This window comes from Eleutherodactylus coqui, chromosome 13, assembly GCF_035609145.1.
Source record: "Eleutherodactylus coqui strain aEleCoq1 chromosome 13, aEleCoq1.hap1, whole genome shotgun sequence".
In the NCBI taxonomy this organism is placed as follows: domain Eukaryota; kingdom Metazoa; phylum Chordata; class Amphibia; order Anura; family Eleutherodactylidae; genus Eleutherodactylus; species Eleutherodactylus coqui.
In genome coordinates, this window is record NC_089849.1 from 24,439,410 (window position 1) to 24,465,696 (window position 26,287).

The window sequence follows — 26,287 nt, forward strand, 5'->3', positions numbered from 1 at the left end:
GAAGTGACGTTGATGTATGGGCAGAGCGCTCTCCTGTGTTACCTTGCTTACGTCACTTCCGCCGCGGCCTAAAACTTAGCAGAAGAGGCGAGAAGACAAGGTACGGATAGCCGGAGAGGTCGGGCACGGCTATGGGGAGGGTGTAGGAGGCGGTAGGACATATATATGTTATCAGGAGCCTCTTATTGTGTCGTTATTAGTATACGGGGGGAATTATGGTATTTTACATACAGTTATCAGCAAGCTCTGGCAGTCTGGGTGTTGGGAAACTACAAATCCCAGCATGCTATGACAGCTTACGCCTATGAAGGTATGCTGGGAGTTGTAGTTTTGTGACAGCATTGTTTTGTAACTATGTCCAGCACACAGTTATGTCATTTAGCATAAGCCGCGGTGATTTTTTTTCACTAGTGGCGATTATTTACCGTAACGTACGTCTTCGCGATGTTCCGGATGGATCTGAGGATGTCTTTTAAATGCCTGTCGGGAGGAGCGGTCATAGTATTTATCTGGCAAGTGATGATCCGCTTATTGGACATACGTGTAAGGGGTCTCATTATGGGGTCGAGTACGTACAGCGCGGCGATGGGAGTAATTGGGCTGTATAGAAGTAATCGGAGAGCCGTGCGAATCATTGCGATAATATCCACTCTGGTTGGAAGCGAACAACTAAAATTGTTGGTGTGGTAGGAGGCCGCCGATGCCTGGTAATAAATTTGGCGCATGACTGGTCAGTCCGTGCAAGCAGAATATGAAATTTGCGCCGGCTATGATCAGGTGTGGATTCCAACCATTTTTGGGTTGCTGAGCCCTGCCCGCTATTAGAAAAGTGTCACGCAGACGCTTAAAAAAAGTCAAAAAGTTGCCCGTTTTTGCACAAGAATAAACTATTGTTTATAGACGATCTAACTTTTCAGGGCTTGTTCACACCAGCGCCAGAAGTTGTGTTCGGAGTCTCCGTCGCACATTTATGTTAAAATTCAGTATGAAATAGCGCTGCAGGCGACACTGTGCCGTTCTGGGAAACATCTAGCACCAGAACGGGAGGCGAACGGGCGCCGTTATAATCATTGGGGACCGTTCAGTGCTGTTGGAGTCCATCAGTTTCTCGCCAGGTGATTCCATTCTCCGTATGGATGAGCCCTCGGGGTATGTTCACACGGCCGGCTACAACGCAGATTTTTTTTTTCTGCGTGGAAAGAACCTCTAAGAACTACACATTAGTGGCGTGGATTCTGCCCTGTGATTGGTTAAAATCGGCACCTCGAATTTCCAACGTAATTCTGCACAGATCCGCGTTAAGAGGTGGTAGGGCTACATTTGCGCTGCAGAAATTTGCGGTTTAGTAATGGACGTGCGTTTTGGATTCTATAAGCGCAATCCATGCGGAAAAATCCGGATCAGATTCTACCGTGTGGACACAGATTTTACTCTGCTTTCTTATCAAGGGGGTTATCCAGGCATTGTGAAAACTTACCCAGAGTAGTGGAGTCGGAACTGCCACTTCCGGCTGAGTTTGGACAAGCGGTCATGTGCTACTGTGGCCCCTCCGTTGTTGGTGATGTCATCGCTGAGGGGTTCGCTATTGGCTCACTTTGATAACTAAGTCAGCCGATGCGAAGACAGAAAAGGGGGCCGGCTCAGTTATTATAATGAGCCAACAGCCATCCCCTCAGCGATGACATCACCGACAACGGAGGGGCCACAATAGCACAACATCGCTTGTCCAAACTCAGCCAGAAGTGGCAGTTCCGACTCCACTACTCCGGGTGAGTTTTACAATCCCTGGACAGCCCCTTTAATGTCTATGAAAGTTCTTATTTGGGAGTCAGATTGACTTCTAGGGTATTCTGGAGTAATTGCTAAAATCTAGAGTCCTCAAGGCATGCTGGGAGTTGTAGTTTCACACCAGCTCTGCGGATATGCCTTAATGATCTGACCAATGCAGGTCCTATCTGTGGAACCCGCACCTGTCTCAAAAACCAAAACTGACCGCCCCCCATCCTGGCTGTAACCTGGGGGCCCTCTGTCCTGGCTGTAAGTGGTGAGTGGGAGTACAGATAGGCTGTGTTGCGTTTTCGTAGTACCCATAGAAGCAGATGGGAGTTAAAGAACTGGCGTAGCACAGTAAGCTGTTCTGTTTCTTCCAAGTTACGGCACAGCGCACTGTGCTTTGCGATTTCTGAAACTCCAAGTCCCTTTTACGGGTGCTACAAAAATAAAAAATGTCGCGCAGCCCGCTGTGATACTGCATATGCAAAGGGGGCATCTTCAAGAGAGAGACCCCCTTTTTGAGAAATGGTAAATCCTCCCAAATGTCATATATGGTAAAACAAAAGGAGGATGGGTCTCGGAGCCGAGGGGAAGGATGTGGTTGTAATGCAGCACATCACCCCCCGATGCGTGTTATTGGGTTATACGGCACGGGTGCATCTCACTATATGGCACTTGCATTGCTGGGCATGTGCCCTGTATATGTATTCCGGCTGGATGTATCAGGAGGAGGATGTCGCCCGCCGGCATCACCTGTCCCCGTCAGTCACTGCCGGACAGCTGGCGTTGTTGGCCCCTTCGAGGCGACGATGATATTTAAAGCTCCAGATTCAGCCACTGTATTAGGTTTGGACATGAGGAGGCGCGTTTTTCTCGCTGCCACCCTCCAGCATGCTGTGCCAATGAACTCGCCCTGTGCTCACCCTCGCCTGACCCCTGGGTGCAGTCCTATAGAGTCAACCTGGCACTCCCTGATAAAAGATAGACAAGTTCCCATCGCCTTGCCTTTAGAGACTTGCTCAACCGACCCATCACATCGCGTTGGGCTGCAGCAGGGGGTCCGTCCGGTACGTCCAGCGCATCCGGACATTGTTTTCCCCCGCCGTCAGAGACAGTAATGGCTGTAGACCGCAGCCCCTTGTTGTGCAAGCCCCTTCTTTATAAACATTGGTCACGGAGTTAAAGGGCTTCCCTAATATTTGGTGACACTTAAAGGGCTTTTCCCACCTTATCAAGCAGATTACATAGGATATGTCTATGATTGGGGTCCGGACTCTGGAACCTCCACCGATCCTGAGAATAAAAGGGGCCGCAGAGCGAGTTTAGAGTCGCGTCCCGTTCATATCGTTCACCGCACAGAAGCCCCCCAGCCATCTGCTGCTTATCTCCCTCAATATGGCCGGCTGTAGCTCTGTGTGCCGCTGTGCGGAGAAGACCGAGGGCTTATTCACGTGGGGCGATTTTAACATCCGAATTTGGTCTGAGTTTGAACTGAGCGCCATTAAAGTCCGTGTGTGTATTTAGGAGGGTCTCACGTGAATGGATTCCACTTGCGGAATCCGCAAATCGCCATCTGCGCAGACTTTTTGTGGCAAAACACGGGCATTTCAATTTCATTCCAAAGTTTCATTCTTCCCTTCACACTCGCAGATACGAATTGTGTATTCCACAAGTGGAAGAGAAATCGCAGCATGCCCTGTTTGCTGCGAACTCCGCGCTGACGGCCTCTATTGAAGTTAATGGAGGCGTCCGACCCGCAGCCCATACGCAGTTAGCATTGTGTATGGACCGTAGGTACCCGCGCCATCCCTCAGTGATGGCGCAGGAAATATCAAGAAAAAATGGACTGTGTGTGACCGCCTGCGATCGTAGAGTTTCTCCCATTGTTTTCAATGGGGAGACCTTGCGTGCACCCAGCCGCCGATGCCATTGGAAACAACGGGCGATGCGAGGACAAGCCCAAAGATAGGATTTGCCCAAACATGATCTGTTGGGGTGCCTTGAGGACTGGAGTTCGGAAACGCTGGGATAGGTCATCGATATCTGATTGTGGGGGTCCGCCATGATCATTCGATTGAAGGGGCCGCTGCAAGCCTATCGTACTCAGAACGGCTGCTATCAATAACATGGTGTTCTGCATTACCAGCCCACCGTTCGCAGCTTCGCCTATGAGCGCCGTGGCCCCTTCAGCCAACCGATCGGCGGTTATCCTGAGCAGCGGACCTTCGCCGCTCAGTTGAGTTCTGCGCCGTCTGGAGAGTCCTGCAGGTCACGGATGATGGTATTTGCTTCTTGCGTGCAGCAAGGCGGTTAATGTTTGATGGGATTTCTGGCCTCCGCTGCCGATAATACAAGAAGGTTCTGGTAATCTTCCGTCGTCCCACCAGGTTGGACAATAACCCCCCCAGATCCCTGTTTGTAGACGCTGAGGATGTTTGGACTTGGCAGGAAGGGTGTTTTGTAGGACACCGCAGACACAAAGGGATTTTCGGCTAAGCAGATTACCGCGCAGCGAGGGTTTAGCACGCGGCGTTCTCGCTTCATGTTCTACTTGTTCCTTAAAGAGCCTTTCCCCCTTTTAAATTGAAGCCGGCCCAGTGATCAGCTCCCATCTTTTGGGGGGTGAGAGAGGTGCGGACGATGGGCTATTATGCCCTTGGGGGGGGGGGGGGGGGTAGGTAGCTGCGGACGGTGGGCTCTCATGCCTTCGGTTCGGGGGTAGCTGCGGACGGTGGGCTCTCATGCCTTCGGTTCGGGGGTAGCTGCGGACGGTGGGCTCTCATGCCTTCGGTTCGGGGGTAGCTGCAGACGGTGGGCTCTCATGCCTTCGGTTCGGGGGTAGCTGCGGACAGTGGGCTCTCATGCCTTCGGTAGAGGGGTAGCTGCAGCCGATGGGCTCTCATGCCTTCGGTAGAGGGGTAGCTGCAGCCGGTGGGCTCTCATGCCTTCGGTAGAGGGGTAGCTGCGGACAGTGGGCTCTCATGCCTTCGGTTGGGGGGTAGCTGCGGACAGTGGGCTCTCATGCCTTTGGTTCGGGGGTAGCTGCGAACGGTGGGCTCCCATGCCTTTGGTTCGGGGGTAGCTGCGAACGGTGGGCTCCCATGCCTTCAGTCGGGGGGTAGCTGCGGACGGTGGGCTCCCATGCCTTCAGTCGGGGGGTAGCTGCGGACGGTGGGCTCCCATGCCTTCGGTAGGGGGGTAGCTGCGGACGGTGGGCTCTCGTGCCTTCAGTCGGGGGTGGCTGCGGGCGGTGGGCTCTCATGCCTTCGGTCGGGGGGTAGCTGCGGACGGTGGGCCCTTATGCCTTCGGTTGGGGGGTAGCTGCGGACGGTGGGCTCTCATGCCTTCGGTAGGGGGGTAGCTGCGGACGGTGGGCTCTCATGCCTTCTGTCGGGGGGTAGCTGCCGACGGTGGGCTCCCATGCTTTCAGTCGGGGGGTAGCTGCGGACGATGGGCTCTTATGCCTTCGGTAGGGGGGTAGCTGCCGACGGTGGGCTCTTATGCCTTCGGTAGGGGGGTAGCTGCCGACGGTGGGCTCTCATGCCTTCGGTAGGGGGGTAGCTGCCGACGGTGGGCTCTCATGCCTTCGGTAGGGGGGTAGCTGCCGACGGTGGGCTCACATGCCTTCGGTCGGGGGGTAGCTGCGGACGGTGGGCTCTCATGCCTTCGGTCAGAGGATAGCTGCGGCCCGTCCTACATTGCAGCCGCTGCATTGGAACTGTAGTATTTTATGTTGCACTCGTCCGTATTTGCACAATTTTCTGTATTCTTAATAAATTTCTCTTAAATTTAGTAATTCACAAGAAAAGGCCCGCATCGTGATTTGCAACTTTTTTGGTGTAGTTGACATCAAAAACTGGCATAGACCTCTAAGTAAATGTGGGACGAACTCTACGCCGTAAAACTCTGCGCCATTTTCTGGCTTTGATATTAAACTTTCTAAAAGTTGTAGACCACACCCATGCCAGTAACCACGCCCACTTGTAAAAACTGCTGGAAAGTCTCAGATTTTTGCACAAGACTGGCGTGCGCCATCATTCGCGAGTTTTCTTGCACTAGTAAGGCGTAGAGTGATAATTGTCGTCCATAGTGTATTAGGAAGCCACCGTACTTTTTTCCTTTGGCTGGTGAACACGTGTAACGGTCCTGTCCTCTCCTTGCAGGGTGTCTCCATGAAGATGTTGCCCTTTCCTCGCCTGCTGGTCGCTCTCCTCCTCTTCCTGGTCGCCAGCTCCAGTGCCAAGTTTCAGGAGTTTGATGATGGTGATGATGTGGCTGAATACGATGACAATGACTTTGCTGAATTTGAAGATGCGCCAGATGAGGAGGTGACGGCGCACCCGCCACACCAGCAGCACACAGCTGATGAGGAAGAGGAAGATGACGAGGAAGCCACGGTGGAGGTGGAGGGACAGGAGGAGTTTGAACTGGATACTGAAGGACAGGTAAGGACTAAAATATTGATGACCCATGCTCAAGATAGGCTATCAATATCAGATCATTAAGGGGGGCTGACTCCCAGAACCCTCGCCCATCACCTGTCTGCAAGGGTTGAGCGCTGCAGCTGCTTCTCCTGGCCTGTGATGCCACTTCTGGTTGTCATACAGCCAGCTCAGTGCCATTCAAATTAATTGGATTGAGCTGCAATACCAGGCACCACCACTACAAAATGTACAGCGCTGTGCATTCACACGGGTGAGCGAGATACCGAACCGATATCGTACTCTTAAACTTGAGATCCTGAGTGCGGCCAGGATGCATTTTTGCAGCGTCAATCCTACAGCATAAATACAGTAATATATTTATTTCTGCAGATCGGTATGATCACGGCTATACCAAAAATATTTTTTTTAGGTTTTTCTATTTTTGCACAATAAAAACCACTTTTAATAATCTCTCTTTTGATATAAACGGCTTCCACTCTTACCAACCTTCACAATACCCATAGTGGTTGCCACTAACTTTACTCTTCCTTCCCTCTTGCCGCTTCACAAAGCGCTCCCTTCTGAATTAGTAGAACTGGATGAGCATTGCTCCTTAAAAGGTTTGTGGTTTGTACAGCAGCACCACTCTGGTCTATGGGATGTGCCTGGTACTGCAGCTCAGTCCCACTAACTAACTGGGATTCTGCCAAGTTGCAATACCAGACACGGCCTGGAGACAAGAGTGGCACCATTTCTGGAGAAATAAAACAGTCACAAGTGCTGCATGTGAGGATGATCTCTATCTTCTGTCCCACAGGAGGGCGACAATGATAATGAGCCATATGATGATGAAGAATTCGAAGGTTACGAAGACAAAATAGACTCAGGAAGCACCATCAAAAGCAAGGACCCCATCACCATTGTAGATGTAAGTTGGACTCCAGCACCTCCATTCAAGTAGATCTGAAGCGGCACAATATTAGGATTTTTTTGCATTTCCCTTGTCTTCGTGTTTTATCTCATCACTCTTTTCCAGGTCCCTGCCCATCTGCAGAACAGCTGGGAGAGCTATTACATGGAGATCCTCATGGTGACCGGGCTCCTGGCATACATCATGAACTACATCATTGGCAAGAATAAGAACAGCCGCCTGGCACAGGCCTGGTTCAACTCTCACCGGGAGCTGCTGGAGAGTAACTTCTCTCTTGTAGGTAAGTGCCATGCCTTAGAGGGGTTGTCAAGTCAACATCTTTCTATATACCCTATAGCAACTCTTTGGGGGGGACTAAGGGGGTTATCCACCACTTATCCACGATATTCAGAATGGGTCATCAATAATTAATCGGAGGGAGTTCAACCCTTGAAGCCCCCACCAATCGGCTGTTTTCTGGGCCTTTGACAAGTTGTATGGAGCTGATAGCGGTGTACACATTGTAGTGGCCTGGGCTGGTAATGCAGGCACAGCTCCCACTGAATTCAAACTATCTGCTTTGCTTTCTGCTCTGTACATGCTGTTGTTCTTCCTGAGAACAGCTGATCAGTGGGGGTCTTGAGCGGCGGACCCCAACCGATCAACTTTCAATGACTGAAAATAGGTAATCAATAGTTTACTGGTGGACAACCCCTTTAAAGAGGTATTCTCATCTCAACCAGTTATGGCTGAGATAGGAATACCTATCTGTATGCCACGCCCCTGGTCATTCTGCGCTGTTTCCGTAGCGCCTACTCACGTCTACAGGAGTTATAGAAACAACATAGACCAGCCAGTTTGACTGTTTCTGTAATTCCAGCTACTGGCGGCTGTGGTACACAGATGGGTGTTCTCATATCAGCCATGATTAGCCAAAATGAGACTACCCCTTTAAGGATGGCCTCTCCTCTTTTAGGTAGGTTTGAATGCCACTGGAGAGGGGACCATGAATTATGTGGCTACTCATAAACTTTTGATAAACTAGTAAGACCTCCGATAATGCTCACACCATGGCTTTTTGCAGGGGATGATGGGACGAGTAAGGATGCGGTGAGCACTGGGAAGCTGAACCAGGAGAACGAGCACATCTACAACCTGTGGTGCTCAGGACGTCTGTGCTGCGAGGGCATGCTGATTCAACTCAAGGTGCCATCCTTACCCTGTATATATTCATTTAAAAAGCAGCGGGCTCTGCTTGGCCAATAGTTATCTTGTGTCTGTGGCCAGCTTAAAATTTAAAGGGGTTGTCCAGTTCGGAAAACACAATCCTATTGACCCTATTGGGGAGTTAATAGTGGGCGGTCATGTGTTCAGGATCCTCATCTCTTGGTCAGAGTGGAGAGCAGTTACAAAGAGGGTTTCCTGGCTCTGGAGGATCTGTCCTGCCCTACATTACACAGCCAACCCCCTGAAAGAGCGAATGTAACTAATGATTAGTTACCAACAGGGTAACTAATGATAATTCGGTCGCTTCGTCTCAGCACACCTTAAAATAGTCACTGTTTAATTAAAGGGGTCTTCTTGGTGGCAGTGGAGGGACACATAAGGCATATTCATCCTTGAACTCTGAGCATGTGTGGAGTGCATAAAACACGCTTTGCCTATTCATCATTGCTAGGAGCATCTCCAAAGTACATGCTCTGGTTGTTCGTCATTACTGGAGCACACTCCATAGAGCGTAGTTAGAGTGTGCAGGCTGTGCATCATCCAAAAACAGGGTTCAGGACTCCAGATGGTGACCAACGTGGACTTTTGAAAATGGCAAAGTTTTTCAGTTTAGTCACAGTTTGTGACCTGCGCTGCTGCCATTTGGAATATTAAAAATCCATATTTTTGTCTGCTAGTCTCTCCTCTGATGCACAGCAGGTATTCCCGCTGTGCTAGAGGGTATAAACCATGCAGCACCATGTAGTCCTACAACTGAGGAAGGATTTAGGTCCTCCGACTGACTCCCATCTAATTCCAGAATGCAGAGAGGTTCTGTGCACCAAAACCGCCTCAAACACTTCTGCCCCTACTGCATTCTTCATACCCCAGGACCTGGAATGTGCCCCCTACTCAGCTTGGCATCCCAACACTCCGGCTCAGAGTAAGAGCACCAGGTATAAGTGGAGTATAGCTGCGTACATGGTGGACAGTGGGAGGGAGTATAGTGAGAGATAAGTCTGGACTATTGCCATTGTGTTTGGGAAGGGGTCCGACTCCTGCTAATGCCATTGTGTTGGGGAAGTGGGGTATTATCATTGTGTTGGGGGATCCCTGCATCCTGATAAAGGGGGTATTCAAGTTGAGTTGTATTTTTTTCAATATGCTGCCCATTGTAAAATATAATAAAAGTCTATACGCATCCGTCCCCCCAGGTCACTTCACCTCCAGCGGCACATACTCCGTTCTCCCCATCCGCACTGTTTAGAGACTGCAGTCAGCCTATTAACAGGATGTCACTAAGGCCTGAGTCTGGCTGCAGCGGTCTGTGATGTACCAACAGGCTGACTGCAGTCTGTAAACCCGGTGCTGATAGGAAGAACGGAGTATGCGCCGCTGGAGGTGCAGCAACCTGGGATGGGTGCGTATGTACTTTTTAGATTTTACAATGGGTAGCGGGGAAAAAAAATCTAGAAAACCCCTTTTATGTATGAGATGGGTGTATGAGCAGGTCCAGCTTCTACTAACAGGGCAGTAGGGAGCTGTGAATGTAATTATAGTGTGGGGAAGGGGAGAAGCCATGTACTGTGTATGGAGGAGAGCGCTGGATGTGTATACTGCGGTGCAGTATATGTGGTGCAGGTTTATATGTGCTTTATTTTTGGTACTCTACTTGTTCATCATTGCATTTGGTGGAGTATGAGCACTCTGCACTCCTCCAGCAGGTCACATAATGCACTCTATGATGTCATGAATTACTCTGGGAGTAATCCAAGAGCATAATGATGAATATGCCTATAAGATAATAAGAAAACCCAATACTCGCCTCCCACTGCTCGCTGCTTCCCCGCTCCTACAGTCTTCTATTTACATCGGCTGCTGCGATCACATAGGTTGTTTACCCACAAGACCACTGCGCCCAATAGGAGGCTGGACAGGGACATAATCAATGACATGCCCTAAACCTGCCTTGGAGCGTCTACACTACAGGGTTATGGGCCGTCACAAGGCCTTCAGGCCGGGCAGCGTCGTCTGGCAGATGCCGGAGCTCTGAAGTGATGGTCCGGCACCACCATTAGTATATTACTTTTATGTAGTTTTGGGCACGGGGGAACCAAAATGTTAATTTTAAAAAAATTTTAAAAACCCCTTTAATTGTCCTCTGGTGTAAACAGGTAATTGTTGTCTATCAGTGACTAGCGAACAACTGCGAGATTGAACAGCAATCACAGTGACTTGTTCCGGATGATAACTGTGGTGCATCTTTAGATACTTTTGTCAAACTTTATCCTACCTGTGAAGTGGCTTAGTCTGCGCTAGTGCACAATGCCACGTTTAGCCCCCTTCCTATAAAGCCACATCACTTTTATCATCTCATGACAGAAATCAGCATTGTGTGCCTTGCAGGTGAATGTCTCGTTGGTTCTGACAATTTCTTGCTTTTTACATTTCCAGTTTTTGAAACGTCAGGACTTGCTGAATGTTTTGGCCCGTATGATGCGCCCAACCTGCGATCAAGTGGTAAGTAAAGCAATGCCAGCCTGTCTGCTACAAACTGTAGCAAGAGCGGATGATCAATAGCAGCACATTACCCTAGAGAAGGCTGATTGACAACCTACAAAACACCATTACATCACCGGGCTCTCCTAAACTGAGTGAAGCTTCACTGCTTACCAAGCACAGCGCTATAGATAGTATAGAGGCTATACCTGGTATTGCAGCTGAATCCCTTTCACTTAAATGGGACTAAGTTGTCTTAAGGCCATATGACCGATTAATGTGACCTCGCCAGTCTGAGAAGAGGCCACAGCGCTTGCCTGCTGTATCTTCAATCAACTCATTGGTGGGTGTCCCGAGTGGACCCCACCAAACCTACCCTGAGGATTGGTCATCTGTATTAGATTCCCAGAAAATCCCTTTAAACATACATGCAAAAAACATGTAATTTGCATATGAGACTTTAACGAGTAACTGCGCTATCTAAAAACTTTTGACGTGTCATAGGGAGATGTTAAAAGTTTTGATCACTGAGGTCCAGGTGTTGAGACCCCAAAGGATTGCTAGAACGAGCAGTTGGAGCCCTCGTCCGAGTGCTGTCGCCGCTTTTTGTCTGAAGACGGGCTCAATAGAAAGTCCTTAAACGCTTGTGCTATTAGAATTCCTTTATCCATAACGGTCCTTCCTCTTTCCTTCTGCACATCCTCTTGCAGCAAATAAAAGTGACGATGAATGAAGAGGACATGGACACCTTTGTGTTTGCTGTGGGGACTCGGAAGACCCTTGCTCGGCTGCAGAAGGAAATGCAAGACTTGGTGAGTGGAACAGTAGAGGTCGGTTACACTTCTGCTCCTGGATAAGGAATGATCCATCTTCTGTCTCTTCCCCGTGTGCAGAGTGAGTTTTGCAGTGACAAGCCCAAGTCTGCAGCCAAGCTGGGGCTCCCGGAGTCTTTAGCCATCCTGTCTGAGATGGGGGAGGTGACAGATGGTGTCTTAGACACTAAGGTACGGCCATTACGGGTCCATCAATCCTCTGTTTCCATCAATCCTCTGTCTTCTGGTTCCTTATCCTCCGTGCCTCTTCTCTCCACAGATGGTTCATTACCTAACACATTATGCTGATAAGATTGAATCCATCCATTTCTCGGACCAATTTTCTGGTCCAAAGGTTATGCAAGAGTAAGTATTCCCACCACATAAATTCAGCCATTGCAGAAGTGAGGAATATTTTTTTAGTCCTTTTGGAAATCTGTAGGATCTATATGGATGTAGTAAATAGATGGTGGTAGATCACTGCTTGCAGTGAGTGAATGGAAAATGCTTCTGTTTTCACCCTGCGGCTGTCATCACGTACATATGTAATGCTTCAGTTGCATCTAGATTAGCCAGGCAGCTGATCAGCCCAGACCCCAGTCTGATGCAGTTCACATACGCTAATAGATTGTAGCAAACCATCAGTACAGGAGAGAATTTAGTGCACAGAGGATTGCCTAGATTGGATATAACTTTAGTAAATGGTCTTACTGTGAGAAGTATTAAATTTGCTGGTTCACAGCCTCCACCCGTTTCCATTCATAGATTGTAAGCTGAGCACTCAAAACCGGGGAGGAAGTGAAACACAAAGTATGTTAGAAACTTGCAAAAGTTTTCACTGCAGGACAATTAAGTGTTCTCCGGCAGTCCCATTTAAATGAATGCAGCACACATGCACAACTATCGCTCCGTTCTTGTGGGGACCTTTGAGACCCCCATTCTTTGGATCGTTGGGGACCCCAGCCATGGAACCCCACTGATCATAAAGCTATCCCCTATTCTGTGGATAGGGGATAATGTGATAACTTGGCACAACCCCTTTAAAGTTTAGTTACATTTCTGATATACGCGGCGCTGGGATTCTTGTTCGATCTTCATAGGCTTTCCATATTTTTTAATATGCTGAATCCACAAAGAAGCTTATGAATTAGTGAAGGTATTTGTACACGCCTAGATTTGGTGTCAGGTGTTACATATTTCCACCGTTACTTATGCTCTCGTCTATTTCAGGGAGGGGCAGCCCCTCAAACTGCCAGAGACCAAGAAGACTCTTCTGTTTACATTTAATGGTAAGGATGGAGGATGCACTCCGGTACTAAACAAGTAAGGGAAATTGGAAATGACAGGAAACCCTCTGATCCTTTCCATCTACACATCTTAGTGCCTGGAGCTGGAAACGCATCCGTAAAGGACATGGAGTCTCTTCTGCCGCTGATGAACATGGTGATTTACAGCATCGACAAAGTGAAGAAGTTCCGTCTGAACAGAGAGGTGAGATGACGCCGGGGATAATCGAACATGTTATGTATCACCTGTACTATACACGAGTATCACCTGCCCTTCTGCTGTCCCTCACTTGCTTTTAACACCATGCCTGACCCTGAATTTCAGGGGAAGCAAAAGGCTGATAAGAACCGCGCCCGTGTGGAGGAGAACTTCCTGAAGCTTACACATGTGCAGCGCCAAGAAGCCGCCCAGACCCGACGTGAGGAGAAGAAGAGAGCTGAGAAGGAGCGCATCATGAATGAGGAGGATCCCGAAAAGCAGCGTCGGTTGGAGGTGAGTCGGGAGGCGTAAAGTGTAACTGCACTTTCTAAAAACTTTTGACATGTCAAAAGTTTTGATCTGGCTGCTTCAAGCACTTTAGCTGGCTCGTTTTAGCAATCGGTGGGGGTGTAAGCAGCGGGACTCCCAGTGATAAAAAAAAAACTTTTACTATGTTCCTATGACAGGCCAAGTTTTTAGAAACCACAGTTAGTGTATTCACATGGGTGAGAGTTCCAAGATGAACAGAACTCGCACAGAAAAAAAACTCATTCATTTGAATGGGGTTTTTTTACACAAGCGTTTTTTTTTTCACTGCATGTCCTTTTTGCCATGTGAATATGGCCTTAGGGTAACTTCACACAGGCGAGCGTGATCTAGGTCTGTGAATCCCGCCCCCATATTGCGCTCCCCACCATGTGAATTCCCCAGGTATGTGAAAACAACCTCGCATCACTTCAGGGATGCAGGGACTCTCCAGCATGGCTGTCACAACCACAGCAGAGGATCACAGAGTTTCGCCAGAATTGTTCTCTTTCGGTCAACCCATCCAAGATCAAATTTAATAAAAAATGATTAAAAAGTCACATGTTCCCCAAAAATAGTACCGAAAAAATCCGAGCCCTCACACAACTCTATTGGTGGAAAAACAAATGTTATGGTGGTCAGAAGATGGTGACAGAACGTAATTTAAAATACAAAAAAGAAAACTTTAAAATAATGCAAGTAAAAAAATCTTTATTAAGTTTTTACCAGCTTAATCCTACGGACCCACAGAATAAAGGTTAACGTCATTCTTGCTGCATCGTGCACACCAGCAAAACCAGACCCCTCCCCCAGCAATTGCATAATTACTTGTTTTCTCATTTCACTACAATTTGTACCGCAGAAAAAAAACAAACTTGTGTAGCTATGTCATCGGAAAAATTTTAAAAAATTGTGTTTTTAAAAAAAAAAAATTTATTTTTTTTTCTTTAAACCGTGGGGGAAGAAAGCAAAAATGCAGAAAAAACGATATATAACCAAATCCTCAAGAGGTTAAATACAGGATCCAGTAAGTTAATACTTTTCTCTTTTTCTACACCTCGTCCAGGAAGCCGCTCAGCGCCGGGAGCAGAAGAAGATGGAGAAAAAGCAGATGAAAATGAAGCAGATTAAAGTGAAGGCCATGTAACTGCCTGGCCCATCCAGACCCCGTCCCCTTATCTGCCAGTTAGGTCAGGATAGCTGGGGGAAACTGAAACCTCATTTAGGAAAAGTATATCATTGGTTATGATGAAACGGTTCATTGTCTTCCCATATACGGCTTACATAGGACTTGTCTGGTGTTCTGCACGTCCTCCCAGAGAAGCTTGGTTTAGGTATCTTTGGCCATAGACCGTTCAGCCGTAGTGATAACCGCCCCTCTGACCTGCGTAAATGGAGACATTAACTGAATTGCTCTTATATAGATCATCCCTCTTTTTGAAGCAACATGGCCCCTATTGCATTGGAACGGTGCTTTGTGGTTCTTTCAATATGGACTGCAATCTTACTACTCCTTAAGTCTTTCATGCTGGGATGAAAATCATGGAACGGAGTTCTTCCACCTACAGTTTGAAGTTTTGCCCTCATTAAATGGGAATTGCTTGCAGGGAATTGATGACCTGTCATTGGGATAAGTCATCAACGGTTAATCAGCCGGAGTCCGACACTCGAGATCATGGCTAGTCCGCTAATAAGGAACCCGCTGTCAGTGCTGCCACACACAGGGGTAAAGAGTGGAAGCTTCTCCGACTCCTGTGTAGTGGCCGGCTCTTGTAATTGCAGATTGGGGGGTTCATTAAAATCAATGGGATCTGCCCTTGCAGTTACAAGCGCCGGCCACTACAGAGGGGTCGGACCAGCAGCTTCTGCTCCATACCCTGTGTGTAGCGGCAATGACGGTGGGCTCCTGATCAACTGATTGGCCGGGATCCGGAGTGGCAAATCCCAACCAGCCGGTCAATAGTATTTCCATAGAAAACCCCTTTAACATCAAGTAATGGTTACAATTATTTGAAAGTGTTGTAGTTTAGTTACAAAGTTCTTGATGTTAAAGACGTTCTGCAGGATTTTTGCTGTTGATGGCCTGTCCTCAGGCATACACGATGACCTATCCGACCTAGTATACATTTCTAGCATAATTTACGCCAGTTTCTGGTGTAAATTACGCATAAACCAGTCAGTCTGAGCGCTCTCTCCCAACAAGCTTTGCCCGTTTTTTTTTGTTTTGTTTTGTTTTTTTTTACAAAAATGGCAAGGCCGGCACAAAAAAGTGAAAAGTCACAATTTTTGGCACAAATTCCCCACTCGCACACAAATCTGCAAATTTTGTACGCCAGAAACTGGTGTAGAAGGCTTTATGAATGTCCTCCATACATGTTAGGCAGCTATCAGACCTGACTCCAACTAGAACATGTGTGAACTGTGATAAGTGGTGCCAGATTGGCTCTGGTTGACATTTAACACACAGTACATCATTAGGGTTTCCCCCAGTGGTCTGTCCTTTGGTCAGGGCCTGCATTAAGAAATACTGAAACGGTCAATACTGCCCTTGTGCGCAGCATCCTAATAGCTGTGGCACCAGTGGGGTTAAAAACTCTATAACATGTCCGTAAATACAAGAAGAAACTTTTCCCGGCATCTGGCTGCTGATTGGTTGAAGTCTTCCTAGATGAGGTTGTCACAACGCTCCCACTACCCGGCTCTAGCCCGGCTGCGGTCGTGTTAACTTCTACCCCCAGATCAAACACCGCTATAGTCCTTTCTAATGTACAAGCGTGTTCTATAGTAACTTGGCCTCTGATTTTAGGGTTTCACTTCTTTAGGATTAATAATCTTTTTTTTTTTTTTTTTTTTCCCCATGATATTTTATAAATCTAATATAAAAAAAAGTATTTTAAGTTATTGCAAAATGTTTCTATAATAAAGCATAATAGTAGTGTTATTCCTAGTGTCCACCTGCAGGGGGCAGCAGTCAGCTTGTGTGTGTGGATTACATGTAGACCGTGTCGTCAGATCCGGATGCTCTAGGTGTCTATGTGATGAAGGAGGCATATTTGGTGGACTGATCTAAAGAGCAAACATTGGCCACGATGACTGCAAAATAGAATCCGTTCCACCATGCAGGGTCTTGAATTTGCCTCCCAGTGCCATGAATGTTTCAAGCAGGTAGTCCTCCAACACTCACTGTCAATGGGTGGTAACGGACTTGATTGACAGTGAAAGGGGGGAACCACCCAAATGACAGTCTTAGCTCCAGGAGTCGAAGCTACAGGCTATTGAGCGAGTATGAACAATAGACCCCATTGGAGTGAGTATGAACAATAGACCCCATTGGAGTGAGTATGGCCGCATTTGCAGAATTCTCCCCCTTTGGAGTCCAATATTGAAAAGCATATACAGCGTGATCTATTTCTCTTTTCACGGTGGCCCTCTGTATAGGAAAACACAGTCTGCTGCGTGTTTCTATATAGAGGCCAAATGGAGCCCTGTGGATACAGCTTGACATATACACCAAGAGCTTCTCTCGATGTATTGGGCACTGAGCCTAAGCTAGCTATAACCGATTGTGGCAGCCATTGCGGTACCATTGACTTGTGTCACCCAGCGTCCCACAGACCCGGTGAAGCAAGTACACCTTGTTATATGTCATTCAGGATCTTTGCAAAGTTGGTAACAAGCGCTGTGTCTTACGGATGTACGAACTTGGAAATGGCTGAATAGATAGGATAGATCATCAGTAGTTGATCACCGAGGATCTGCTGCGTGGGATCTCTACAATCAGCTGATTGAATAGGCTGCAGCTCTCAAGTGAGCACTTCGGCCTCTTCTAAGGCATGTGACATCACTTTACAATGTACGGCACTGTGCCTGGTATACGCTGAAGTGACAGCGCTTACCGAAATGCTGCTGTCATTTCAATCACTGGGGATTCCAAGCGATCCTCACCGATCAACTATTAATGAACTATCCGAAGATACACATCATCAATGGTTGACTCACAGAAAACCCCTTTAGAGAGGTTGTCCAGCATTAGAAAAACATGGCTGCTTTCTTTCAACAGCACCATACGTGTCCACAGGCTGTGTCTGGTACTGCAACTTCGTTCCATTGAACTGAATAAGACTTAATGGCAATACCAGGCACAACCCCCGGACAGATATGGCGCTGTTTTTGGAAGTCAGTAGCCATGTTTTTCAAATCCTGGACAACTACTTTAAAAAGTGCATATTTTCCCAATTAGTGGGGGTCATTACTCATACCCCCTACCCTTGCAAACGACTAATTAAGTTGATGGGTTGAACACAAGTTCTGGCACAGCCTGTACTGAGATTTCACTAGTTTGTAGGTTTTATGTTGTAAATCCAAGATATTTGTGCGACCAACGCTCTTTACAGTCAGTATTTTACACCTTTACGGCGCCACAGTGGGAAGTTTTATAAATCTGTAGACCGCAAGTTTGAAATCTGTATTGCAGGTTAATTTACGCTGCAGATTTATTTTTTTGTACCATCGCGTGTGGATGAGAGTTCGGTAGCATTATTGACCACGCTGTGTGATTATGTCAGGCACTTGCGTCACGGCTGCTGAACAGAACCAATCACTTGCATTGTGTCTGTTTTCCAAAGTTTCACTTGTATTTGGAAACCTTGTAAAACTGACATTAAATTGCTGTTCTTTTCGCAATTGTGATTGGCTTCCATTTGGAGCTTCCATCACAGGGCTCTTTATAGCCGCTGTGCTGGAACCCCCTGGCGTCATCACACAGCGTGTTGTGCGAACGCTTCCTTAGTAAAATCTCATCCATTTTGCGTATACTACAAAACTGCAGACTTTACATATGTGGAAAACACGCTTCCTCCTATGGGCGTACCCGAAGTGATTAACCCTTCACAGATCAAAAGCTTAAACTTGGAAAGTTTAGAAAGTAAACCGTTTCATATTGCAAAAAGACCCTGATTAGGTTTCCAAAGTTCGTCCGCATGTGACGACACGACACGGCAAGGTCCTAGGTGGGACATTGCTTTGTGCATGGCTACAGCACTATCCTAGCATAACGACGCATCCGATGAGCCCCCAATAGTGACAAAACCTATATTTGCTGGTAGTTCAATAATAAGGATCTATGAACTGAAACGGCACTATTCTTTTTCTCAGGCTATTTCTGGTTTTGCAATTGCAATTCATTTAAATGACTGAGCCTGAGCTGCAATTCCACATACAGCCTATAGACAGGGGTGGCACTGTTTTCCAAAATGCAGGCTTTTTTTTGACTTTTCCTAAGTCTAAGTTTCCTAAGAATGCTCTTTTGTCCCCTTTGAGGACTGCAGTTTACTTGCTTGTACACGTGCCTCAGCAAGTTTTTGCAGTACTTTGCTTTCTGCTTAGAGGCCAGCCTGTTTCCATTCATAACTCAATTGTGGGGAGCAATAAAAGAGAATCCAATTTATTGGAAGTGGAGCTCCCCTGTAATCGACCATTGAGTTGTGTGACTAAACTTGACTTGCGGCGCTCACCACCCTTCAAATCGCAACTTGTTGAAAAACTACAGTCCCAGAATGCTGGGAGTTGTAGTTTCGCAACCGGAGGCCACTGTACTAGAGGGCTTGATCACGAGACTGCTGCATGATGGGAAACCATCAGACGTTGACCTACTTCTAGGCTTGAATGTGTCTCTGATCGTTGATCGTCGCGTAGGATTGTGATTGACTTGTAATAGAATGATTGTCTAGCAATAAAGATGCGGTAATCAGATTTAGATACTCAGGAACTTGATATCCAGTTGCTGCTTTCATACACAGATGATTGCGGATAGATGGACTGTCTGCGATATTTCCCCTCCCCGGTCCGCGGTTATGTGTCCTCTTGTGGATGCAAGGCAGCTATTACCCACCGAAATGGTTTTTACTTGGCAAGTGAACATTAAAATGGATGTAATAAAGTAAAAGCGTGTTTTGTGGTTTTGTTACAATCTTATAAAATGTATCACAATTCAATTCTAGATCTCGTTACAAATTAGCAGTTTATTAGACACGCAGGAGGCCTCAAGAATAAACCGTTTAGAACTACACTGAATGGCCCCTTATTTAGAGACCCCCAACCTTTCTTCATTTCCTTCCTTGTACGGAAATTCTCCCTGTGACCCCGGAGTGCGGCATAACATCACCTGACAAGTTTTCTGTGGATCAGTTTGTGTGAATCCACATTAGATGGGAAAATCCATCGATCTGAGCGACTTCCAACAAGGCCGGGTCATCGGTGCTAGACTAGCCGGGGCCGGGATGTCACTGCCAACCTCATGGGGTCTTCTTGTGTAATGGTGTGGAGAGTATGCAGAGAATGTTGTGATTGAGGAAAACATCCAGTGAAAGGGGATCCTGTGGATGGAGACAACAAGTTAGTGAAAGGGGTCAGAGGAGGATGTCAAGAATCATTCTGATGAATGGGCACTGCACAGTCAGGGGCCGATATTCCTGCAGAAGGATTTCATCACTTAGTGGAATCTACGCCATGATGAATTGCTGCTGTTCTGAAGGCCAATGTGCTACTACAAGGCCACAGAAACGTACTGTTTGTGGCACGTTTCATGACCTGTAGCTGACGTGTGGACACAGCAGTTATTACCCCAAAAATACTCGGGGCCCTTTCGCAAATAACTTTTCATGGTGATATTTGCCAAGTTTTTATCTGTAAAGTCTGCCACAACCAGGTTGTTGGTTGATGCTGCCCTCCGCTCTTCAAGAAAACTGGTCTCAATGTTTGTGCCCTTAACACCGCGCACCAAGTGACAATTGTCTGGTCGTGCGGTGGTTTGGGAGTCAGGTGGGGATTTTCAGTAGATCAGTACCGCATATTCTGGGAATTCACATGCCCTTATAAATGAAACTACGCTTTGTTTGTCATAAAGCATGCCTCCCAACCATACTGGATTCTGCAGGACAGTCCTGGATTTGGGACGCGGTCCCGGGTGGCAGGAAGCATATCTTGCCTTCCCTCCCAGCAAGCATTTAACTCACTTGTCCCGGTCTAGTAGCAGCAGCAGCAGATGCCACTGCTGTAATAAGTGCAACCCTTGACCTCACTCCTGGAGTCTGCATTCCTGCAGGTAGAGAAGTCAAAGGTCGCACTGATTACAGCAATGCTGGGACTACAAGTGATTTAAATGCTTGTCAGGTGACTGAAGGTCCCCTATGGGGGTCTCTATTAATACTGGGGCTACTAACGGGGGATGCTATTACTACTAGGGCCACTATGGGGTGGACACTTACTACTGGGGCCACTATGGAGGGAGGGTCACTATTTAGACTGTGGCAAGGGGGTTTCTCACCTGCGGATCGCTGACCTCTCTTGGACTGGACTGGAATGGACATGACAAATACAGAAATGGCTCCAGACACATGGATTTCTTTAAAACTGGCACCTTCCAGCACTTATTTTCACAGCACTACAGCAAACTTGTACAACATACAAAGTCCATAAATGTCCAGGGTTTACAAACCCACAGGGCCACGGTCACTACCCCACACAGGGTGTCTAGAGGGCATCTACCTCCGTTAGAACCACATGATAGTTCCCAGTCCTGATGCAGCATCTTTCACTACCTCTCTGGCTAGCAGCCAGCATTTCCCCTGTGTGTGATAGGAGCTGAAGCTTTTATTTCACTTCTTGCCATACCCAGAAGTGTTTGACTCTCTTTGTAGTACCAGAATGCATGTCTCTATAGCCCCTTGCAGGCCATCCTGTGTACTACACTCCTACATATCCCCCCCTTGATTAAGCCTTATCACTGCTTTTGCCCCTACAGGGTCTAAATTCCAGACTCGCGGGTCTCTCTTTTTAACGGGCACCTCAGGTCTTTGTATAGAGTCTGTCCCTACTGGCTCTGTTTTGCTACCCTCTGTAACTTCTTTTACAGTCAGTGTGATATAGAGACACGGATTAAGCGTACCCCAGCTATCCATAGCCACTTTCCACTCAGGATACTGGGAAAGGTGAATTCCTTGATCTAATATCGCTCCCCCGTCCCTTGCATCTGCCAGGTCTTTCGATGTACAAGAGGCCAGGAAATCCTGTGTTCCAATGGCAATAAAACTAACTAGTGACAGGTAGATGCTAATTGACCCCCTGCTGGTGTGGACTGATACCTTAGATAGTTCCCATAAACATCGTGGCTGCGCAATTCACTTCAGAAGGAAATATTTTAATAAATGATATTTGGTCGTGTGAGGGTCCCAGCCCAACATGAATGAGATTTTTAGAATCGGGCGGGCCAGCTAAACAAAACACATCTACACATGTGGCAGTACGATCTCAGTAACACCCCAAAATGGCATATCTGTGTACCAGGGCATAATTTATGTATCACGCTGGATATCAATAAATAGATAAAATTATGACTAAATATATGCCTGGCCTATATTCCTGATTGGAGGGCCTCCCACCGAGATATGACTGAAAACGGGGAATTATGATTTTCAGAGGGGGCGGGGTTGGGGTGTGTTCTGGGGAACCCTTTATAAGCCAAGGCTACATAAACCCCAGTTGTCAGACTACAGAAATACACCCTCAGCGTAAGGCTGTCCTATTTGCTTCAGTGACTCTGCACGTATTGCTACATTGGACCGATATCCAAATCCAGTATCTTACTTTTTATTTCTTCCTGTTTATTTAAAAAAATATTGCTTGATGTGTAAATCTGTATTTCCTTATACTCCCATGTAACAACCTATCTTGTATATCTTTTGTACTATATATATATATATATCTGCACTGCTATGTCTTTTCTAGAAAAAATCTACAACTTTTTAGTTAGGCCGCCTGCAGACGAGCGGGTCGGATCCGGCAGCGAGAATTCTCGCCGCGCGATCTGACCCGAGCGCCTGCAGGGACGAGCGCGTACTCACCCGCGCCTGGCGGCCCCGGCTCTTTCATGTGCGCAGACCGGAGCCAGCGGCCGGGTGAGTGTGTGCCCCGCAGAAAATTAGGACATGCCGCGGTTTGTTTGCCGCGCGAGATTTCGCGCGGCCAAACCGCGGCCGTCTGCATAAAAGTGCGTATTTTAATGCACTCCTATGCAAACTTTCAGCGGCGGAAATCCCGCGGCGGGATTTCCGCTCGTGTGCAGGCGGCCTTAAGCCTTGTCTGTTTTAAAGTAAATCATAAGTCTGGGTCCTAGCTTCCCTTAACAGCTGCTGGTGGCGGCTTGTATTTGTGTGGGTATTGCAAAGTGCTGAGTCACTGGTACGGAGCAGGGGATGATCTGTGCTTCCGGTCTGCATGCATGCATGCAAAAGCCTGGGAAAGCTGGGTACAGACCCACCTGTATTTTAATGACTGCATGCTTGCAATACTGCTAGAGTGATTAATCGAGGCTCTGCCGTGACAGTTGGTAGCGGTGAGTGCGCTCGGAATAGTCGATCCGTGAGTAATCGAGGACAGAGGCGTGAATAAATGGGTATCATCACCTCTCCCTCCTGTACGTAACAGTCAGTGCTACTTGAAGATATTGGCTCTGGGTCCCCACTGCATTCTCACATGCTTTGTATCTGACTTTCAAAAACTGTTTACCTGCATTGCGCAGGTTACCTTCTAAGCAAAATTTTGCATGCGTCACTGCTTGCATCTCATTTTTACGATTCTTCAACAAGCTCTTTTCTGTCTCAGCTGGGTCCTTGACCTCTCTAGTCTCTGAACCTTCCATTCAGCAACATGACCATTTGATTTCCAGTGTTTCATCATCAACACAGCCTTTTCCTCTGACATCACTTTCAGAGTGTCAAGGTAAGTGCTTCGATCTCTTTCCTACGAGCCCTTTCTTCAGCACGCTCACATTCATTGGCATATCTTGCAGACTTGGGTTTCTCTTCAGTAAGTTCCTGTTCACACAGCTTCTGTTTCTTCTCCAGTTTGGACACAAGCTGCTGTTGGTGACCAAGCTCCACAGTAACATCTTCTAATTCTTGCTGAAGACTTACTTTAACCTTCTCAGGATTATCATAAGCAGCTATTTTCACACTGTTGCTTTGTAGCATCTAACTCTTTGAATTTCTCTCTTTTTTACTTAAACAGAATCCAGGCTTGCAGTATTCTTCTCTATTTTCTCTTCCATATCTGACACCTGTGCCTGAAGTGTTGCACTCTGCTTTGCCAGGTTTCTCTTAGTTTCTGCATCCTCCAACTGCTTGAGGAACACCTTTCTCTCACCTTGCATTGTCTTAAGGTGTGCACTAGACCAAGCCTCTGATGCGTCTTATCTTGTAGCAGCTTGTGGGATTCTTCACTCTGAGCTTCCAATTCCACCTGTAGTCTGTTAATCTTTTTAGACAGCTCTGCTTGTATTCTGTCACATTGAGGGCTCCTGCACACTTACGAGAGCATACCTTTTAAAAACCCCTGGATGCGAGGCATTTTCATGTGAAACAGCCTTACATCACTGCGGGGGTTCCCTTCATCCCATTGCTTTTAATGGGGCGCTGCTGCCGCTGGCCCCATTGGGAACAATGGGCGTTATTGCAAAAAGAATGGGCATGCTACAGCATCGCGGTAATGAAAAGATCGCAAATGAGAATGAAACCATTGAAATTCATTGGTTTCATAACCATGTGTTTACAGTCACTCTGCAGCGCGACAAAATCACCCGACTTTCTCACCAGTGTGAAGGCGCCCTTCGTGATTTTTATTTGTAGCTCTTGAAGCTTCGTCTCTACTGCATTTTTCTTGCACGTTTTTCAGTAGCACCTTTACCTCATGGGTCAGCTTAGTACATTCACTTTTCAAAGCCCGCTTGGCCTTTTCCAAGGTTTCTTTCTCCTTTTCAGTTTGCTTCAATCGTTTGGACAGTTCCCCTCCTAACTAGAGCATGATTCTGTTTAAGCTCCTAGATTTGAGCTTCATATTCTTTAGCTTTCTCCTCTAAGCTCATCTGTAGCTGGGACAGCAGTCGCTCAAGAAGTGCCTCCTCTAACTCCGCAACTTGATTCTGCAAATCTGTGTTTTGATTCCGTGCATCTGTAGAAACTCTCTAACTTGCAACATGTCATCTCTAACTCTTGGATTTTCATTTACAGCTTCTTACAGTCCTGTTCATACTGCGCAGATTTAGCTTCCAGACATACTCTGCGATCAGCCTCCTCTCTGGCTATATTTCTGAGGTCTTGTATCTCTTCATGGGCTTTTGAAAGATATTCCTCATACTGTCAACCTCTAGTTTCATTGGTAATCCATCCGAAAGCAATCGGCTAAACTTAAAACCAATTGGCTAAACTTAAAACCAATGAAACTCAAGCAAATATTTCCATAGGAATCAATGTAAATCCAATCAATTCGTTCTAGACATTCCAAAACACACACCAAACCACATTTTTGTACAGCATTTAGCAGTGCTTTTTCGGCGCAGCACTAAAGGCTGAAATGAAATGGTTTAGCAGCGGTTTCAGCGCTGCTGAAAACGCGGCACTACTTGGTACCGCATTTTTGGCAGCGCTAAACGCCCTAGCTACACTTCTGGGGATGGGGAAAATCAATACTCTCCTTTCAGGTGCCATTGGGTCCCCTTTGCTGCTTTCGGAGCTTCTGGACAGCTGCCGGGCGCTTGCCAAAGCATCTGCTGGTAGTGAAGAGAATTGATTTCCCTGCCACCCAGCAAGAGATTGCTCTGATTGGCTGAGTCGGCAGAGTGACACCCCGCTTAACCAATCACAGCCAGCACTGGATGCTCCAATCACAGCCATATATCCAATTCTGAGCTGAAGAATCGGCAAAACTGGAAACCGGCGAAAGAAGAAGGCAGCGAAAGTAGAGGCATGACTGTATTTCATTTTCTTACCTCTCAATTCTATCAAGCCTTGTTCACACTGAACTGTTTCTTGGAGAGCATCCCCTCTCTCTCTGGATTATCTCTGTCTCCTCCTCTATCAGTAACACTTGCTTCACCATAGCATTAAAGGGGTTGTCTCGAGGACGCAGTGAAATTTTTTTTTTGCCCAGTCCCCCTAATTAAGCATACATGACTAAGCCCCCCTGTAAATGACTTTTCTAGCTGGTTTGTACTTACAGTTCCAGTGTTTCAGCAACTTATAAAAAGTTTACCCAAGATGGCCGCCGGCTCTTTTCCCGTCGCTTGCTGTAGCCCGACGTGCGCGCTCCCGAGACGCTACCAGCTGTGTCTCCCTGACAACCAGACGCCCCGCAGCTGCCGACCGGACCCCGGGATTGAACGCGGCCGACCAGTCACCCACCGCCAGGCAGCAGGTAACCGGCGCTAGCCCCCGGCTCCCCAGCGGTAGGCCCCGGCTCCCCAGCGGTAGGCCCCGGCTCCCGGGCCCAGCGGTAGGCTCCGGGGCCACAGCGGAAGGCAGTCACGCGTCACCCCCGTCAGTCCGTCACCCATCACTTACCTGGGTGGCTGGGCTGGGCGGCTCAGCTGGGCTGCTGGGCTGGGCTTCTTGGCTGGGCGGCTCCAGTTTCTGCACCTTCCTCTAACAGAGGATGGTAGCAGAATGGCCGCTCCAGCGCGCTCCCGAGTAGATACAGCTCGTCTGCGCATGCGCAGAAGAGCTGTAGCGGCGAGCACACTGAAGCGGCTCGTGCTCAGAGCAGAAGACCGGACTGCGCAAGCGCGTCTAAAAAAGCAAGCCGCCAGCGAATTTAGACGGAACCATGGCGACGGGGACGCTAGCAACGGAGCAGGTAAGTGAATAACTTCTGTATGGCTCATATTTAATGCACGATGTATATTACAAAGTGCATTAATATGGCCATACGGAAGTGTATAGACCCACTTGATTTCGCGAGACAACCCCTTTAAGGACATAATGCATTTTAGCAAGTTCCTCCTGAGCGTTCACCATCTGTGTCCCTTTGGACGTCAGGCTCTA

The 26,287-nt window shown here is 47.5% G+C and overlaps 1 protein-coding gene across 1 annotated transcript; it reads left to right on the forward strand.

Moving 5' to 3' along the window:
- The first annotated feature begins 7 nt into the window (after positions 1–7).
- CCDC47 (coiled-coil domain containing 47) lies at positions 8–19,359 on the forward strand. Its single transcript, XM_066586965.1, has 13 exons — positions 8–100; positions 5,937–6,218; positions 7,015–7,125; positions 7,234–7,408; positions 8,192–8,313; positions 10,768–10,833; positions 11,523–11,624; positions 11,706–11,816; positions 11,905–11,990; positions 12,855–12,913; positions 13,006–13,115; positions 13,236–13,403; positions 14,482–19,359. The coding sequence occupies exons 2-13, from the start codon at positions 5,946–5,948 to the stop codon at positions 14,560–14,562; spliced, it is 1,464 nt and encodes a 487-aa protein (XP_066443062.1). The 5' UTR covers positions 8–100; positions 5,937–5,945; the 3' UTR covers positions 14,563–19,359.
- Positions 19,360–26,287: the final 6,928 nt, after the last annotated feature.

Excerpts from the sequence above, each read along its gene's own strand:
- CCDC47 (XM_066586965.1), top strand. The coding sequence starts at position 5,946 with ATGAAGATGTTGCCCTTTCCTCGCCTGCTGGTCGCTCTCCTCCTCTTC. Across the intron at positions 11,625-11,705 it reads AGAAGGAAATGCAAGACTTG|AGTGAGTTTTGCAGTGACAA; the intron begins GTGAGTGGAACA and ends CCCCGTGTGCAG. Across the intron at positions 13,116-13,235 it reads AGTTCCGTCTGAACAGAGAG|GGGAAGCAAAAGGCTGATAA; the intron begins GTGAGATGACGC and ends CCTGAATTTCAG.